The 19,889-nt window shown below is 46.6% G+C and overlaps 1 protein-coding gene and 1 long non-coding RNA gene across 2 annotated transcripts; one reads left to right on the forward strand and one right to left on the reverse strand.

Annotated features, from left to right (window-relative positions):
* Positions 1-905: 905 nt before the first annotated feature.
* Positions 906-5,233, forward strand: LOC122240239. Its single transcript, XR_006219668.1, has 3 exons — positions 906-1,325; positions 3,164-3,249; positions 5,108-5,233. It is a non-coding gene; the product is annotated as an uncharacterized LOC122240239 (long non-coding RNA).
* Positions 5,234-6,077: 844 nt separating this feature from the next.
* SKIDA1 (SKI/DACH domain containing 1) lies at positions 6,078-10,022 on the reverse strand. The gene is made up of 2 exons (XM_042991191.1): positions 10,009-10,022; positions 6,078-9,096 (listed from the first exon to the last, which is right to left on the reverse strand). The coding sequence occupies exon 2, from the start codon at positions 8,984-8,986 to the stop codon at positions 6,233-6,235; it is 2,754 nt and encodes a 917-aa protein (XP_042847125.1). The 5' UTR covers positions 8,987-9,096; positions 10,009-10,022; the 3' UTR covers positions 6,078-6,232.
* Between the last annotated feature and the right edge of the window lie 9,867 nt (positions 10,023-19,889).

The following is a 19,889-nucleotide window of genomic DNA, read 5'->3' on the forward strand; positions in this document are numbered from 1 at the left end:
CATTTCAGGTTTCTGAGAGAGAGAGAGAGAGAGAGAGAGAGAGAGAGAAAGGGAGAGAGAGAGATCGCGCGTGAGAGAGAAAGGAAGAAAGAGTGGAGGAGAGAGAGGGAGAGAGACAGCTTTTAAACAAAAGACAAGGAGGCGCAGGCAGGGGTCTGGAGCTCCCCTTCGGGGGTCTGCTCCGCCCGGAGCCCCTCCAGCCTCTCGGCCCGGCATTTTCGGGCGTTCCGCAGGCCTGGCCAAAACCTCCTGAGCCTGCGCTCCACGCGGCTGGAGAAGTGGAGACAATGCCCAGGAACCAGTTCCACCCCGGCGCGGCTGGAGCCGGCGCCCGGCCCGGCCGGCCTGTGTCCGAGGCTCTGGGAGCGGAGAGGGGCGCCGGGCCCCGCTCCGCCTCCCCGCGGCCCAAGCCGCCCGGGTCGCCCCGGCGCTCCCGGTTCTCCGCGGCCCACTTAGCGAGCCGCTCTCGGGGGCCCGCGAGTTCAAAACACGCCTTCTCCTTAATGAAAGCCTGGAAACCCTCTCCACTTGTTTCCCAGGCCGAGTCGCCGTCTCCAGAGGTCGCCCGGGCGCGCTCGGCCCGGCGTCCGCTTCCGCGCTGGGCCTCCGAGGCCGAGCGGCCATTTACTGCCCTCTGATTGCGCCGAGGACCAGGTTAGCTCATAAAGCCTTTCACACTCAACAATGGGGATTTTCTCAACAATTAACAAGAAACAACATAATAAAGCCATTTACAAAGACCTTGCTATTTACTATAAATTAGGCACTCTTTAAGAGACCAGTGCGTAATTTCACACACTTTACAACTGGGGCTGCATTTTAAACACCCGGGAAAAGCAAGCTTGTTGCACTTTCCTGTGACCTATCTGCGGTGCACCTCTGTTTCCCCTCTTCCTCCGGGAGCAGCTTTGTTTGCATTGCTGCACTCCCACCTCCCCAACCAAGGGTGGTTTTCCAGGTCACTGTCGCCCGTTTCCCGTTTCCAGGTCATCATTCCACTTGCAGAGGCACAGAGAGGTTCCAAGGACAGGAACCACGGCGCCAAAGAAAAGCAAGCCTTGCCCCATCACACTTCCCCCCTCTTTGGGAGTTCTGCTGGGCCTTCGCCTGCGCACCCGTGCCCTCCCCAGACTCCGGGCCCGCAGGTCTTGGGCCACTTCCCAGAAGGCGTTCACAGCCGTGCTGGCTGGCCCAGTGTGAAGCCTCATCTCTTTGCCACTTGCGTCGCACGCACGCATTTTGGAGACCTGGGCCAGCCCTCCGCCCAGAGCAAAAAAGCTGGGCCCCATTTGCCTGGGACAGAGAGATGAGGCCTGGGCGAGAAGGTGAGAAATGGCTAGGCAGTGTGTGCGTGTGCCGGGGTGGGAGATGACTTCAGAACACACAAAAGGAGCGCAAAGTGAGAGGAGGCGGTCCAGTCCCTGAGGACCGGCCGCGCGCCCTGTCGCCTCTGCTCCCGGTGGGCCTGGCCTTGAGGCCACTGGGACAGGAGGCTGCGTGGAAAGGAGCTGGGGGTCGTGCGCTCAGGGGTACGGGGCTGTTCCGCCCCGGGGAGCCAGTAGGTGCCAAATTCAGAGGAGAGCAGGATCTGGCCGGGGGAGGGGGGGGGAGTCACAAAGAAATTTGTTTGCCACCATGCAAAATGGCGGCATTTAAACATCTTTCCGGTGTGGTGGCCCAGGCCAGAGAGCTAAGAGCTGCCCTGGGTCAGCACGGTGGCCAGAGCTTGGCACCTAGGTGGAAAGCGAGGGGGAAAGGGACCCCGAAGCCGCTACGTCCCCCGGGTCGGCCCTCCGCCGGCTAGGCCGTCCCCTGCGTTCCCTACCAGCCCGCCAGTCCCAAGCCCCGCGCCAGCAGCCCCTGGACACTGACCCCTGTTTACAAACACAGCCCGGGGGCGGGGTGGGGCCGGCCGGAATGCGGGCTGGCGGGGTGGGGGATGGCAGCTCTCTCCCGAGGACGCCACCAGCAGAGAGGAACGAGGAGTTGGTGCGAGAGAGCGGGCCCGGCAGCTGGAAAGGACTGAACGCCTTGTTTTTGAAACTGTCAATTCCCTCAACCCCTATTGTGAGGGCTTCATGCAAAACATCTCAGGCCTTTTAAAGTAGGAGCTTGTGAGGCCGCCACAGTTTGAAAAGGAGCGAGAGAAGAGCGGGGGCCTAGGGCATGGGCAAAGAATGATAGCTGGGCCCCCCTCCTTTTTTTTTTTGCAAAAGACTGCCTGCCAAACAGGTAAAATGCAGCCCTTCCCCCCACCTCCTAGAGCTTCCCTACGTCCCTACCCCCCAGGCTAGTTTGCAAATGCCCTTTGGCCTAGGGAGCAAACCAAAACCAAAGCTAGCGTTAAAAATAGTTCTTCCTTCCAGGAAGGGGAAAATCCTGGGGAAGACCTGGGTGACCGGGCGGACTCCCTAAGGTGGATGGCCTGTTCCTCCTTGTCAATTTCCTGAAGTTAGTTGATGGGGAGCCTTTAATTCCCCCCCCCCCCCAGTTTGTCTCTAAGAAACTCTTTTTCACATCTTTTATCAGCAGGAAGTTATTTTCAAGGTGAAGCAAAACTCACATTTTCTAGCTTTTGTAGATACTAAAGCTTTATTTTTTTTTTTTTAATGTGAGGGTTCTGTTTTTGTTTTTTACCATGTAGGATTTTTGTTTTTGCTTTCTTTGAAAGAAAAATTGCTTTTGAGGCATGAGTCTCTATCTTTTCCTGCATTCAAACAAAACTATCATTCTCCTATCAAGCAGACACTTCAATTCTTGTGACCAGAACTTTGAAAATTTTTTAGACCATTGAAAGTCACCCAGACACGGGTAAGATAAAAATCCACACAGCAAGCCCATCTAGTTTGTGTTATTGCTGTTTAGTGGTGGCTCCTTGTTGTTGATTTAAAAATAAACAACCATTATTGAGATTACTGCACTGTAATCAAGTAAGCCAGTAGAAAAGAACACCCACTTTAAAGAGTAAATAGTTGAAAAAGAGCAAGCTGCATTTTCTAAGAAGGCAGATAACCTGACTGGAAGACAAAGTGCACACATCTCTTAAAAAAATAATTAAGTCTTCATTTCAGAATCTTATCAGGAAACTATTTTCACAGGAGACCCAAAATAAGCTTGTTTCCCCAAATAGTCATAGTTTCCTTCATTTTCTTTATGTTTGTAGGTGGTGAGCTTTAGACATAGGACTAAGTGACCCTGGGACCATAGAGTGCCTTTAAAAAAAATGCTATCACCTGAAAACATCGAAAGGTAAAAATGCAATCTATCAATGGAGGTAACTTTGTTTTTCTCTCAATAAGGCTTAACTTTTTGAACAACTGGGACACTTATAGCATCTTAGAAAACATTGATCATAAAACAACCAAAATGAAATAAACTGTACCGAGAATAATTCCCACAGCAGAATGGGAAAACAGCTAAGGGACTAAAGAATACCTTGTATTTGCAAGTTACTGAATACTATTTGGTACACTCTCCTGACAGAAGCCCCAACTCAGATTTTGCTGTGGTTGGCTGGCTTGTTGTAGTAGTGTGGGGTGAAATCTGTGTTGACTATTTAATTTCTTTCCTTTTGATGGTATCACTCTGGAATGCCTCGGCCTCCATGCTGCTCATTCTCCAGCTCCTATAAACTGAAACTATTGATTCTCTGAGGGCTGGAGACCAAGTGTCAAAGCTGGAGGCCGATATTTTATGTCAGAAATTCCATTGGGTATATTTGTTTTAAATTGTGCTTATTCTACCTAGCGGTCCTCTCACACCCCAAGATCTGTAGACTTCAAATATATTCTCAATTTATAATATGGGAACAATGATTCCATAGCCAACAAGAAAAGTACTAGTCTTAGAAGTCATCATACTTTGAACTCTCTTGACTTAGCAGTAATTAAAGAATAGAAATTACAGACTTCCAGTGTGTGTAGATCACACTTTTTACAGACTGATTTTGCAGGACAAATCACTGCACCCAAATTCTGTATGGCCTTCCAAAGAGGAAAGAACTCAGGCTGTGAAGCTAATCGTTCAGCTTTCTAGGGGCTTTAACTGTAACTTGTACTGGTCTTTGGAATGATACACAAACATGAATTCAAGGAGGACATCCCCCAAATGTTGCTTTGACCATATCTATCATCCCAATAAAAAAAGGATCCAGTGAACCTACATCTGGCACCATTCAGGAAGGAAAGGAAGGGAGGCAGTTCAAAGCATGTGTTTACTCCATCCAAATGTATTTGGATGCAGGTATTCTCAGCCTCTGTCCTTTACAGTAAGAGTAAAACCACAGATCATATACAGCAATTAGAGCTGAGACCATCCAGATCTAACTGAAACATTTATAGACAAAAGAAAAATTTCAAAGGGAGTAGGAATTAGAAGGTGAAGGGCCAGGAATAAAAAAAAAAAGAGTCAATTTCCATGAGAAATAGTGACTTAAATTCACACAGTAAACATCTCATTGATGTTTTGTTTTGTTTTACGATTTATGACCTATAGATGCAACTTCTTAGGAATATGATGGCAAAAATCTGAGCTCCGTAATTAATTTGTCAGACTAAGGGGGGGGGGTGGACCAAAAATTGCCAGATTTAACATTCATTAAAATAGCAATTGATCTCTGCTTCACTGTCTTAAACCTGAAACTTTTTGCGCTTCATTTGGAACAAGTTTGCAAAGTTCTGTTGTTATTTAGAAAGAAATCCAGTGTTTTACACAGAACCTGACTGGCCTCATCACATGGTGTTACAACCAAACACTACACCCAACAAATGCATTTCTTTCAGGCAAAAACGTGACAAATGAAAATGCCAACAAAACCATTCATTCCTGTTAACCGTTCTTCAATCTGGAATAAGTAGAAATGTATGGAACCAGGAATTTTAAACAGTGTTTTTAATTGAAAATAAAGCTAAAGCATGCTTTTCAACAGTGCAAATTTCCATAATTTTGATTTGCTGCTTCCATCATCACAAGATAGCACACCAGCATGGCCCTTACCAAGGGCTAGACCCTAGCCATTTGCATGTTGAACTACTTTGATTTTAAGTGCAAATATAGATAGTCACCTCTGATTGTCACTTGCAGTAGAAACTCTCCTGCTTTATCACAGGATGGCCTGAAAACAGAAGTTTCGAGAGATGCGGAAAAAGTAAAAGGTAATAAAACCCAAGTGCCTGAGTTCTGATACCAAAGAGCCCTAAAATAACTGTTATTTTTCATTGGGGATATGCTTAGAACTCTGACCCACTGTACTTTTCTCGGTTGTATTTACTGCTCTGTCATTATGAAGAGTCAGACCATAAAATATCCTGCTATTAAGGGAACTATTTAATTGTTTTGCAAGTTTGAGGAGTCAAACTTGAGGAGTCAGACCACAAGGTAAGCAGGACAATAGTGAATAAGAGTCACCTTATTTATAACCTTTGGGTGAGAACACAAAAAGGACTTTTTCCAATTGCAAGGAGTGAAATCCCATCCTTTACAAGAAAAAAAAAAAAAAGCAATCTCATTTTCCTTTTACTCAGTATATATGAGGCAGCTTTTACCAGCATTCAAGCAGGAACTCCCCAATCTTTCCACTCAAAAAAAGAAAGAAAGAGATAGAAGGAAAGAAAGAAAGAAAGAAAGAGAAGGAAAGAAAGAAAGAAAATTAAGTGCAACTACTCTTGGAGAAGGAATGAGGGGAGCAAAAGAAAAAGATACCCCACAAAAAAGAGCTCCAGAAAAGAACATTTTGGGCTCACAGAAACTTCTTTCTACCTCACTGTGTAACCAAGTAACCTAACAAACTTTCACTGAATTAACAGTTACACTTTCAGGTCTGAAATCTAGTGCATAAACTTAATGGCTCATTGTAATATTTATTATTCAACCTTTTGACATTTATTTGTAGCAGTTGAATTGAGGTACCGGGTGCATTATTAGCATTGAAACAGTAAAGTGTTCCAGCTCTACCTTAATAACTGAGTTTTACTTGAGTCTTTAGCCTGAAGTAGTCTGTGGAATGTAAACCAACCCTTCTCCCACCCCGCCCCCACCCTCCTCCAGGAAAAAAAAAAAAAAAAAAAAAAAACCCGCAATGGAAAAAAAGTAATCCGATTTCTGTCTTCAAAATGCGATAAACCAGGGCTCCAAAAGGGGTGTAACACATTAGTGGACTTGTACAAACCATCCTGTGCAGTTATACAACAAAAGGAAGGTAATATGGTTCGAGAAAATATCTTCCAAAACGCTTTTATGAATTAAATTTCCTGAATTTGTGACTCGGTGGAAGAGGTATTGCAGAACCGCCCAGCTGCCATTTCCATATAGGATGGGCTTTGTGAGGAGGTTGGGAATCCTTAGTGGTGTTTAAGGAATACGCCGGCCACAAATCCCCATCCTTCCCAATAATGAGTGATGGTGGACAAGGAAAATTTGCCATGAAATTAAATGGCCTTTTCACTGCTGATGCTACATTGCTGGCTACCTTTTTGCGTCTGTTTATAACTGTAAAATCATCCAGTGTTCCTTCATGTGTTTCGGTTTTACCTGTAGGACGAGGACTTCTAGCTGATTTCAAATTTGGTTTGACTGGAGGTGTCTGAAGTACGGGTCGTTTTCCCAGTACTAGCGTCCGGTAATTCTTTCTCACCCTGGCACCAAATTTATATTCCCCATCCTCGGGTTTTGGAGAACCTAAAGTGCATGAGAGGCCCTGACTCGGAGCCGGTGGGTTTAAGGAAAGAGTTTCTTTTTCAGGGCATGCAAAACCTTCTTCCTTGGCTGTGGTTAACAAGGCGTCCTCCTCTTTACTTTCAGTCACACTGTAAAACTCGCCCTCTGTATCATTGCACTCGCACTTAAGCTTATTTGTAATAAGGTCAGGTTCATATTCTTCATTAGCACTACTGTCTTCTACTTTGATTTTAATATTGTGCAGGAATGGCGAGGTCTTGTCGCCCGCGTTAGTGCACGGATTCTCAGCTTTCGTTGCTGCTGCTGGTGCTGCTCCCTCCACCTCAGAAGCGGTTTGGGAAGAGGACAAATCCGCCGCAAATTCAGCACAATGAGGGATTTTGGAGTCTTGCTCTGAATTTGCGGCTGCTCCTGAAGAATCGTGGTCGAAGAACCTAGCAGCTATTGTGTTGTTATCAGCACAGTGTGTAGTAGGAGTTGCTTGTAGGCATTTCCTAGCCTCTCGGAGTATTCTTTGTTGTGGAAATGCATTGTTTGTCTTTGGGCTAGGTGAAGAGGCCCCCTCCGCCAAGCAGTTAATTGTCAGGTCAGTTCTCTTTACAGTACTGGAAATTTCAGAGTGTGGGAATGTAATCTCAGATACCCTATCGTTCCTTATCTCTGTGAAACAACTCCCCAGGCTGGCCGGGCAGTACACCGGAGACGCTTTGGGGGCCCAGCTCTGCAGATTCCACTCCTCCGGCGACTCGGCTTTGACACTACTCTTGAGGTCGGGAAGTCTGCCGGCATCCTCGAAAGCAGCGGGTTTGGTTGCAGCGGCGGCGGAGGCCAGATGGTACAAGAAGTTGGCCTGCGCCTGCACGCTGGGAGGCTTGCCGAAGCTGGTGCGTCTGAAACGGATGCTCTGCACCGACACTTGGCTGGAGCCGGAGCTGGAGTCCGACTCCGTGGACGAGTCCTCCTCCTCCGAGCTGACTTCGCTGGAATCCGAGGCCCCGCTGCCCCCCTCCTCCTCCTCCTCCTCCTCCTCTTCCTCCTCCTCCTCCTCCTCTCCCTCCTCCTCCTCTTCCTCCGAGGACACGGAGTTGCTGGAACTGGACAAACTGGAGCCAAAATCGGAGTCGTTGGCCGCATGGTCCGAGTAGGAGCTGGACTCCGAGTCGCTGCTACAACTCTCGGGAAAGCTGCCGAGATGGGGCTGCGGCCGGTGGTGATGAGGGGGGTGGTGATTCTGCTGCGGCTGTTGGGCCCGGTGGTGGTGGTGGTGGTGGTGGTGATGGTGGTGGTGGTGGTGGTGGGGAGGCGGGCAGAAGCTGTTAACCAGATGAAACCTCTCCAGGCAAGTGGCCCCGGCGGCCGCCGCCGCCGCCGCTGCCGCCGCCGCCGCCGCCGCCTTGGCTTTGTAGGACCTGGGCAGCAGCAGCAGGCGGCGGGCGCCGGCGTGGGGCGCGAGCAGGCAGTCCTTGGCGCCCCCGCGCTTGCGCTTGCACCGGTAGGTCAGGCTCACCGGGCCTCCCGCGCCCGCCGCCGCCGCCGCCGCCTTGGGCTGGGGCCCGGCCGCCGAAGCCTGGTAGTAGGCGGCGGCGGCGGCGGCGGCGGCGGCGGCGGCAGCGGCGGCGGCGGCGGCGGCGGCGGCCGCCGGGTGCTTGCTGCACAGCAGGCTCCGAAAATAAGCAGGGTCCGAGTGAAAAGCAACGTAGTTTCCCTGGAGCGGGGCAGTTTCATAGTTTAGAGGGGGTTTGCAAGGCGAGCGCACGATTTCCGGGTAGTGCGAGCCCGGGTATTTGCTAAAAATCTGAGGTAGATGGGCGGCGGGGCGCGCGGCGGCGGCGCCCGGGCGCGGGGACTGCGCGCTGATTGGCAGGGGCCGCGCGGATCCGCTCAGGCCCCGCCAAAGTTGGTGCTTGTCCTTCCAAAAACCCGGGCGGGGGCTGGCGGCGGCGGCGGCGCGCTCTGGCGGCGGCGCCTTTGTGGCCAGGGCCCGGCCGACCCTCCTGCGCTTGGTCTTGAGGACACGCTCGGTTTTGCAGGAGGTGTAGAGTGCTTCCACGTCTTCCCGGGAGATGAGAGTGCATTTGGCGGCGTGGAATGCGATGCTGTTGATTGCCTTGAGTTTCCGCAACTCCTCCAGATCGCAGTGGTGCTTTTTCACTTTCAAATGATCCATGCGCTTGTGCACGGTCGTCCTCGGGATGTTCTTCAGCAGATCCGTGAAGACTTGGGAGAGGGCAAACATTTGCTTCCCTTTAATGATGAGGTAGCCGAGCCTCACGCCATCCACCTCTTCAAAACCTGACTTCAGGTCTCCCATCTCGGGCACTAAATGATCCCCACCATTTGCAGTAAATATATACGTGACGCATACATACACATGTATGTATGTTAATCCTCCACCAGATGCTGCGTGTGTCTCAAGGCATCCTGCTAATAAAATAACAAAGACTGTTATTCCCGGCGAAGGGAGTGCCAAACTCTAGGCAAAATTATTGGAAAAAAAAACAAGACGAAACAAAACAAAACATGAAATTACACTGACTTGATTCTTGCTTTTTTTTTTGGTTTTCGTATTTTTTTAAAAAGAGGGAAAAAACCATCCGGTTTCTGATCTGCCAGTGTGTTGGTCTAAGTCCCCGATGCAGATCAGTACCTGGGCCCCTCTATTCCTTCCTTCTCCATTGGAGCACTATGATAATGGAATGTGAAGGGAGAAAGAGAAAAGAAATGCAGCTGCTATTCCCGCCGCTGCTTTAGCTACAAATAAAATGACAGAGTGAAGTGAGCTCGTCCGGAGACACCTTCATCAATTAATTCCCCTAAAGCCAGCGCTGATTGGACACTCCTGACAGGTGATGCAATAAAAATTGATATTCCACCCCTTCCCCCCAAAATCTCCCACTAATTAGCATACCCTTATACTGCCACCTCCCCTCCCAAAGTAAATAATACAGTCGGTATATAAATCTTTCCATTAAACTATCGGAGCTCAGAAACAGCCTGACTCACAGACTTCATCTGAACCAGTGTGTGTACGCTTAAAAAAAAAAAAAAAAAAAAAAAAAAAAAAAAATCCCTGTATATTCGCCTTTAAAGGAATATTGCCTATTTTTTCCTTTATTTGCATTTTACCGCTGCAGCTATTATCATTTCAAAGAAAAGCATTTTAAAAACATTATCAAGCCTAAATAGACATACCCCACCCCCTTTTCCTTGGGAAAATGGAGCTTAAGCGAAAATGTGCAGAATAGCCTGGTATTTCCCTTATGGGAGTGGAGGAGACCGGCTGGGAGCTCCAAAGTTAAACCCGCGCAGTGAACCACCCCAGTACAGACTTACGTTTTGAATTTCTCTCGATTTTCCTTTTTTTTTTTTTTTTTTTTTTTTTTCCTGAAATGCCTTTTACAACCAGAAACAAAGTTATTTGACCAAGGAAGCAGTTCAAGGCTCCAGCTCCGAAACACTGTAACAATTCAACTGGATTTGGGTTCTCTGCTGGGGGGTGGGGTGGGGACGAGGTAGCTGCACGTCAGACCCATAACAAAGCATAGATAAGCCAGAAATGTGTACACTTTTCACAATTAACCAGGCTGGATTAGAGGCCAGATCGTCCTAGAGTCCCCAGCACAGCCTTTGCCAGGGTCCTGTTCACCACAGGTCAGAATTCCAGGGAGCAGACTGCTTCTGCAGCGAAGAATAGAAAATGTAAAACGCCCAAGGTGCTTCCAGAGGTTTTACGTAATAACGATGAAAAGAAAGTGCTGATGTACGATGCAGACTATTCCAGTGGTCTCTGATGCTTTCGGTTGCGAGTTTAAATGAATCTTCCACAACTCTCATTTTTTCCATGAAAGCCAAGCATCTGCTTAAAAAAATAATCACTTTGGATGAATATCAATGCTGTTTAACCTCTTCTTAGTCGAGTTAAGGCACATTTTGGTGTCTTTTCAAGGATATCCAAAATATTGCCAAATGAGAGCAAGGGTCTTCCCGGTTGCATTATCAGGATCCCAAGGTGGTTTGTTGGCTCCTTTGCAAAATTCGGCAAAATCTTCTTAACTGTTCGGTCTTTGCAACTACAGCATAAATGCAACCCAGGCATTTATATGTTTCCTTGTTCCTCCAAAAATAGACACATCCGTGTGGTTAAAAGAATAAACGGATATTTCTGAGCCTGCAAGAAAAGAATTGTACAGTAATTTCTTCCTTCCCATTCAAAAGTTCCAGTTTCCCCTGCTCTGGTCTGGCTAGCACAAGCAGGTATGGCTCAAAAGAAAAGGAAAAAAAAGATAAAAACAGAGGAATCAGACATATAAAAAGGTAGTTTGCATGAAATCTCGGCCATAGTTCCCCACCCCCACCCTCATCTCCCTAGTAATTTCCCAGGAATTTTGAAGAGAATTGGGAATTTCAAGAAGTGCATCCGGAAATTAAGGAAGTCTATTTAAGAGAGTCTGTAACTCAGAGGTTGGGATTTGAAAAGTCAGCCCTGGACTACTGTTGCACTCAGCACAGATGTAATCGCCGCTCTTCAACTTAATCAATGTGTGTACAAACCACGATGTCTAGTTCTTGCCTTTGAAATCTAAGGCTAGCATTTCCATCCAAGAAATCAGAGCTACAGCAAATTACATTTTTGTCCCTTGAATGAGAGAAGGATCATTGAATGGATCTCGTGATATTTCAGGCTTTAAACGTAACCGAGAGGCAGCAATGAACAATGCCTCGTCACAGCTAATACCATCCACCGAGTTGGCTTTCTTTTGCATCTGGATCTATCACACCGCGTTTTTCTCTTTCACTTTCACAGGAGGCAAAATGCAAAAGGTTTAAGTAGAAAGCAAAGTTTCCAGAAAAAGCAGATGCTGGTGTTTGTTTTTTAAAGTCTAATGACCAGAGCCTTTCCATTGCCAGCGACAATAATGTCGTTTTAAAATTCCTCCTGATGCACTTATATACTGGCAGCTCTCTTCCTCCAACCCCACCCCCGTCCAATTCCCCTCCTCCAGCTTTGAGATTTCGACCAAAGAGTCAAACAGCCAAGAAATAGTAAACTCAGAAAAAGCCTTTGAGAAGACATTACAAAAGGTTGGCTAGAACATCCTTATCCTTATTTATTTTTTTTTTTGGCCAGGTAGTTCTAGTTGTTCTCCATTCCTATTTAGATTTACACACGCACGCGCGCGCACACACACACACACACACACACTCCTACTCTTGCACATGGCAACATGATTTAGTAACCTTTTCAAAATTACCTTTTTTTTTTTCTCTCCCTTCCTCTCTTTCCACCTTTAAAACACTGGCAACATAGGTGGTTGTTAAAACTAGTAGAATATTGTGGTGTTTTTTTTTTTTAAACCAAAGGTACAATCTTTTGGGCCAAGTAGAAAGAAAAATAAAGGCCAGATGACTTGGGAGATGTGTCTATATATACAATGTATGCAGGTATCTTTGTATGTACACTCAGGCACCTTTACACTTATACATTTTTAATACTCTTATTACATATCTTTCTTCTTGTCTAATACATTCTTTTGTTCCTTTAACTTCCCCATTATTGTGTGTGTGTGTGTGTATGTGTGTGTGTTAAGGCGTGAGTGCGTGCATTCACATGCACGCGCACGCACACACACATACACACACACACACACACACACACACATACATAGAATGTGACAGACAGCTTTCTTGTGGCCATCAGCACACGTTGCATATCCGGGGTCTTCTCCAGGCACATTGGGGGTCGATCCCGATAAAAAGATCTAGCAGAGGCCCCTGAGCGCTCACACATGAAAGGCAGGGGACTTTAAGATGGATTTGCATGCACACAGGGGATTTCGATCAATAGCTACCAACATTTATGGCTTGGATTATTAATGGGAAAGCTGGCCAAAAGAATGGGGATGAAAAATTAAAGGTGTCTGTTATCAATTATGCTTAAAGTTATGCAATAATTTACTTACTTTGCCTGGATGTGCAGATCCAGATGTATAAAGTCCTATTCTTCAAAAGCCAGGGGGTTTCTTTGATAAATTTGTTGACCATGTCAGCCGCCTCAACAATCAAAGATGAACCCAATTCAGATGATGGACTGTATTCAAATTCTTTTTTAAGAAAAGATATATCAACTTCTGTTTCTCAAATGCATATACATATGTGGGCAGATATGCCCAAATTAACATGTATCTGTGTATCCATCTCTAAGAGTATAGAGAATTACCTTATTGAGAATTTAGGAATATATATGATAAGCATGGAGTTTGTTAATTACATGTAATTATTTTCTCAGTGAGGAATGCACAATCTACTCACTATCATAAAAAGTATTTTAGCTTTGGAAACAAAGCTGCTGGCTAAAGGAAAATCCTCTGTGGCAAATACAGATAGAAGTATATTCTTAATGTCCTCTTACTTCTGCATTTGTTGTAAAAAAAAAAAAAACACAGTACTTTCAGTTTTTAAAGTGATGGGTTATGAAGATATGTACATATTTGTCTTTACTTACCCTGTATGAATGTGGTAAATTTACCTTCGGATGTTCTATTTTGATTTATTTTCACTGTATTTTATGTTTAAATACCATTGCAATTCAGTCTGACCTCTTTCCTCTGGAGCAAAGTAATGCACACGGCATTTACAGTCTTTTAAATGGTTAGCTGGGAAATGCAGTAGCAATTTGCAGGAGTAGTTTACTAATGGGGAAAGTTCTTTTGAAAACCTGAAGGAAAACCTAAGAGTACTTTTGCATTTCTACACTACAACTGTCATATAATTAAAGTATTGAAGAGCATTAAAATAATCCTTTTCCTTCCAAGCTTTCACCCATACACATATAATTTAAATGAGGATCATCCCCCCACATCACCATCACCACCACCTAACTCTTCACCATATACATTTGTTTTACTGATTACTGGCCACATTTTGTTCCAAGTGAATTCAGACAGAAAAGACTAAGGACATCACAAAGGCCTCAACAATGTAAGTATACTGGTTAGGAGAAGAAAAGAAGCCCCTTGTACTGTTAGCCAAAAGTAATTATAATACATCTAACACATTCTAAAATAATAATAATACAAAGCCTCACATGGCTGAATTAATTTAGGATATAGGACAATAAAATCTTGTGATAGTCAACAGTTCCTCATCAAAATTCATCTAATTTCACGTGTTTTCTACTTTTGGGGAGGGGAAAATGAGAATGGAGGAGGAAATGCTAAATTAAGGAGTAGCTTAAATTATAACTTAGTATATTTTCCTTAATTTTTTTCTTTTTGTCTCATCCACACAAATCAAGGCAAGTCTCCAAAAGGGCCCATCCTTCTGTTCTTAGGCATTTTGAAATCCTGTTTTTAATAGAAGTTTGGGACACAGAGTGTATGCCATGTTGTCTACTGACCCATAATCAAAATGCAGTGACCTTCTACCCTTTTTTTGCCCCCTGACCCATCTTGAATTCAATGCAGGCTTTATAAATTTGCAAATCCTTGGAGGTAAAGGGGTTTTTGTGAGGCTTTGTTCTGAAAAAGCCCTAAGAGTGTACTTTCTAAATTAGACAAAGGTAAAGCAACAAAACCTAGTGGACAAGATTTTATACAGGTGAGCAATAGACAACTCTTCAGTTAACATATATTGTAAGCTAAAAAGCAGTTATAAACATGGGAGACAAGAAGGTTATACACTGCATTAAATTAGAGTGTGGTACAAATCTCTTTCATGATGTAAGAAATGGTTAGGCCACAATCTTCCTGCTCTCCTCATCTCAAGGGCTGTGGGGGACCCTAGTGACCAAGGAAGGAATGGGGGTGGGGGGAAGGGCATAGAGAGAGGGGAGGGAGGGAGGAAGGGAAAGAAAGAGCGAGCGAAAAGCGATCTGAATCTACTCGCACATTCCCTTATCTTTCCTGCTATCAGCCAGTTTAAAGGACACCATAATTATGATGGTGATAAAAACAATGCCTGCTTATGTGTGCTGAATAAATAAAGAATGTTTACAGCTAAAGAATCTTTTAATTCCAATTAAATGCTATCAACGAAAAGCCACTTTTCCTACTGCAACAGCCTTTCCCCCCAATTATCTTGTTTTGTTGCAATATTTTCCTACGAGACACCAGGGCTTCTCACAATTGATCCTGAATGTTGAAAAAAAAAAATCTGAGAAAGTAGAGTTCAGTGTTGATATATTAAATAATACACAAATATCAAAACCTACAATTTATTTGTGTTGCCCAAATTTGTGTTTATTTTGCACAAGGGTCAAATGTGTAGAAACCGCAGTGATGACACTGAGTGTTGAGGCCTACCTACAGGCTGCTGAAGCCATGGAGAAATTCTGAGCACCCAAGAGGGGAGAAGGGAAACATAAGACATGTGGGGCCTGATGGTCTCTGGAAAGGGAATCCTCTGGTTCTGTTCCCCTGGCTTCAGCCCAAATCCTTCTAGGAGCACTGGAGCCAATCACTGTCTTCCACTGCTGCAGCTACTGGGCGCACACAAAAAAAGCGGGAGATCAAAAAATCCCAAGTTCGCATTTATAGATACACAAGGATCATTTCATATTCATGACTCCAACAAATCACATCATAATCAGATTTAAACAAGGTTTGGGCAGTAATACCCACCAGGCTGGGCACTAAACATTGACAAGTATCACCCACTAACCAGAAAAGTTGTCGTTGTCCTTGTTGTTGTTGTTGTTGTTATTGTTGTTTTGAATCACAGAATGAAAATTAAGTCTTTGATCTTCGAAAAGCTTACTCTTAGCTTTTCAGGCCAATTTTTACACTAATAAATTTCAAATACACGCCTCTTTTTATGTCATTCTACAACGTTGTGATTCCAACTTCCATTTCTTTCCTTTTTCAGGTCTAGTGGTGTTTTGTTTGTGTTTTGGAAAAACACAGGACCTAACAAACATTGTGGAAAACGCACTGGTTCAGTTACATGCCCTTACAAACCTGCCTTTTAACACCATCTGTCTAAGTAGCACATTGCTAGGTATAAACTGAAAAAAAAAAACTTTGAAGAAATATCTAATGTTTCTTGGCAAATTCTATTTGGTGATGTGGTACAAAAATACAGTGGTAAAAAAAAATTCAGGGTATCCATAAGTTTTCTGGGTAGTTGCAGGCCCCTTTCCTTTTGAAAGTTTAGAGCTCCAATACCCTCAATTCTACTGGCAGAATTAGGATGGACCTAGAGGGTCCTAAACGTGACCGATTCACTAAGGCGGGGGGCTACAGCTTGCAGCAACGTGCTCGGCAACTTAATCCTACGCTAAAAGAGGGCAGAGAGCGAAAAAGAATGGAATACAAACTCTCCCGACATTCGTAGTTACTTTCAAGGTGGATTGTGTATTCTAAGGCTGATGGGAACGTCTGGTTTTTGGAGCAAAAAGAAGAGAAGGTAAGTGTTTGTCCTTGTATCCACCAGTTCGTAGAGAAACAATGAAAGAACAAAGGGAACCACTTCTCCATCTGAGTATTTTCTGTGTCTCCCTCCGTTCCAAGCCAAAAAGCTGGCGAGGGGATTCGCTTTACTCTACCTTAGGTAGTTGTTGCTAGCCTTGTTGAACTGAGAATGAGGGGAAAAGTTGAGCGGCAGTGTAAATATAGACTAAATAATAATAATAAAGGCGTGCTGTGGCGAATCTCCACAGCGCCGGTCGCAGCAACTTACAGGAGAAGTTGCTAAATCTATGAAGGCAAAGCCCAGGAAATAACCTTTACAGTATAGATTTCGAACTCAGTCATTTAAATGGCCGTTCTTGCTGTCTGGAAGGATTTCTGCGTACAAAATCCTTAGCACTGTCTATGGCAAGAGGGTGGTGTACTGTTTTGCTCGAAAAACTGTTCGCTATTGCTATGTGGAAAATAATTTTGTAAAAAGGAAAGGGGATTCAAGTATTGAGTGGCAGCGGTGGCTGGGAAAGGAGAGAGATTCGTATTTAAATGTATTTGCTTTGGGGTACGGTGGTTATCAGCAAGTCCGCCTTTGTGGGTCTCTGTGGCTGAATGAGTAAGTGACCGAGTGCCGACGGCATTATATAAATGGATTGGTGTGTGGGGGGAGCCCCCAAAGCGGTCGAGCACGTGAAACATACATTTTTTTACTGCCCCCCAAGCAGCGACCAAGCCTCCCCTCCACCCCACCCCAAATCCGTATATTACCTGCCCAGTTACAGTGACACATGTTTATGTTTATAGTCCTGGTTTGTAGTAGCGTCAAGAGCCGCAGCAAGAGGAGGGGGAGGAGAGAGGAGAGGGAGGAGTAAATGCAACCACCCCCACTTGTTGTTAAAGCAAATTTACTGCGTTATTGCAAGCCCGGTACGGGGGGCTGGGAAGTGAGTTGAGAGGAAGGGTAGAGTTGGGTAGTGTGTTGGTGGTGGAAGGGGGGGGTGGGGTTAGGAGATCCGGGACGGAGCTACTCTCTCCAGCGGCCCGGGAAAAGCAGCTCGGTCAATAGGGGAGCATGCTGGCGCGGTAGAAAACAAAAAGGTTCCTCCTGCTCGCAGCGTTCACGTGGGGGGCTCTGCACGCGGGGCTCCAGGGCCCTGACCTCTGACCCCGGCTCCTCTCCGCGCTCTCCCGGTGCCGCGCGGCCACTTTTTACCCAGGATCCCTCGCGCGGGCCGCGCTCGTGCCGAGCTCGAGTCCTCCTTAATCCTCCATTCCCCGATTTCCCTCCCCTCCCCCCACCCCCACCCCCCCGCCGCCAGCCCCGGGGGAGGATTCTCCGGCTGGGAACCCCCGCCCCACCCCCACCCCGAGAGCCCGGGCCGCCCGGCCGCAGGGAGGCCGCGTGGGGCGGGGAGCGCAGAGCCGGCCTCCCCTGCCGGGCCGGGCCTGCGGGGGAGGGGAGGGAAGGGGAGGATGGGGAGGAGATCCGAGGCGGGCGGGGGGGGGGGGGCGGCCGGCGGCCCGGCCCCGCTGCCCAGCCGAGGCCTGGACCTGTTGACTGCTATTGGTCCACCTCGTCCCGCGCCCTCTCCCTGGCCGCCGCAGCCCCGGCCCTTCCGCGGAAACGTGGGGAGGAAACAAGGATGGCTCTTCTCTCCGCCTCCCTCTAACTTTATTTTTTTCTTGGGGGATGAGAAAGCAAAGTAATCTCATCCGCTGCCCCAACCTTTCTCATAAAGTACCGTCATGCGCGGGCCCAGCGCCCTCCCAGCCCCCGCTATTTAAAACCTCTCTGCCCCTGGCCAGCTCCTCTGCTCACAGCCCGAGGGCCCGGGACGCCCCCGCCGGGCCTCCCCCCCTCCCCCCCGCCTGGCCCGGCTTCATCCCCAGCGAATTGGGTTGCTTTTCTTCCCTAGAAGCTCCCTCGTCCACGTTCCACTTTTTTTTCCGTCCCAGGAGGCGTAAGATAAAACCTCTGATTTGCTGCGTGCTGCTGGACACATTCTCTGCCTTCTTCGTCAAAACGCATTTGATGGAGAGTTTAAAATATCAGTATTTAGAGGAGGAAATAAAAAGAGAGGGGAGAGTTCTTTTGCCAGTTTAGACGACATAAACGCGTTCAAATTTAACAAAATACGAAATGTATTTAGAGTTACAGGGTTTTATTGGATTTGCTGTATTTCCTTCTAGATTTTGCATTTCCTGAGGAATCTTTTCCGGAGGGAAATAGCAAATTAAAATCAAGGTGGAAACGAGACATTTCAACCACTTCTGAAACTAAAGGAGAAAATTTTTAGACTATATTAACGAAATAGCGGGAAGGCGGCCGCAGCGAAAGCTGAAGTCGCCGAAGGGAGCGCCTCGGTGTCGCAGGCTGGAGGAGGAGGAGACGGAGGAGGAGGAGGAGGAGGGCCAGCCCGGGAAGGGAAAGGAGGCGCGCGGAGGCGGCGGGGCGCGGGGCGCGGGTACCCGGCCGGGCTGCGGGCTGCGGCCCTCGGGAGGAAGGCTGCGGCGGGCCGTGCGAGCTCGAAAACGCGGGCGGGGAGGGCCGCGGTGGGCGGGGGCCGGGCGCGCGGCTGGCGCCGCCGAGGAAGCGGGAGCCGGGCTCCTCTCGCCCGGCCGCCCCCATTGTTCGTCCCTCTAGCTGCGGTTCGCTGTTCTCCGAGCGCGCCCTTCGCGAGGGAGGGGTCCTGCGGCCCAGTTCGACCCCCTACTCCCGCCTCCCCGAACTCCAGCGCTCGGGCCGGGCCGGGTCGGCGCCGCAAGTTTTATTATCAGACTCGGCCAGCGAGGGGTTCCCAACTCAGGAGCCTGTAGAAAGGAGGCTTTACAACGTGCCGCTAAATTGGAGGAAGCTGGGCAAGCCTGCAACTCACACATTAAAAGAAGAGGGAAAGCAGCCCAGATATGTTTATAAAGTGATAACTAAGTAGAGACAAATGTGGGCATTTTTTTTTTTTTTCCAGGATCCGGAAAGTTAGAGCAGATTGTGTCATTTTGAATATCTTTAACGTATGGATACGAAAGTGAATGTCGGGGTCCAAAGGAGTTCGGAAAAGCATGTTTCGCTGTCTCTATTTGTTCTTATCCAGCTCTTTGTTGTATACACAGTAAAATTTAAAAGCAAGGGCTGAGCTGCTCTTAACAAAAACAGGCTTGATTTCTTAACGTGAAATGCGTTTTCAAAATAGCAGTGAAATTCAAAAGGGAAAAACGTGTCATTTGCTTTTAAAGCACGTTTTGAAACAATTGCAACCCACCTACGAAACTCTGCCTGTTTTCCTTTGTGAGACATGTGGAAAAAATATTTCTGGCAAACGTCACAGTTCTAAAAAATGAAGATTTCCAACAAGTGCTCGCGAGTCTCGAAGACAAGACCAAAGTCATCGTGCGTGAAAACTCAGGAAGAAATGATTTCAATCCTTTGGCCCAAACCTTACTAGGGCAAGAGGGTAATTTAAACTTAGATTTATAATAGACTTTGCGGAAATTCCTTCTAAAATCCCCATTACTGGTCTGTGTATGATGCAGCACTGTTTCCCAAGGTGGATTTTAAAAAACCAATTAGAATTGATCTCTAATGGAATATTATATTTGCACGTCATCATGAAAACATCATTTGACAAGAGTTTTGAATTACAAGAAAGAAGTTAACAGATGATGTTCATATATAGCATCTGTTTGAAAAGAACCCTTAAGAGTCAGTTAAAGGTAGTGGTGATTTTGCATTTGAAATGCTATAGAAGTGTTTTGCTTTTGCACACTTTCATTTTACGGATCTTCATCCTTAAACTTGCATTTCCTCTTGGAAATCAT

The sequence above is a fragment of the Panthera tigris genome, chromosome B4 (genome assembly GCF_018350195.1).
Source record: "Panthera tigris isolate Pti1 chromosome B4, P.tigris_Pti1_mat1.1, whole genome shotgun sequence".
NCBI lineage: Eukaryota > Metazoa > Chordata > Mammalia > Carnivora > Felidae > Panthera > Panthera tigris.

Coding starts and splice junctions, on each gene's coding strand:
- SKIDA1 (XM_042991191.1), bottom strand. CDS start 8,986: ATGGGAGACCTGAAGTCAGGTTTTGAAGAGGTGGATGGCGTGAGGCTC.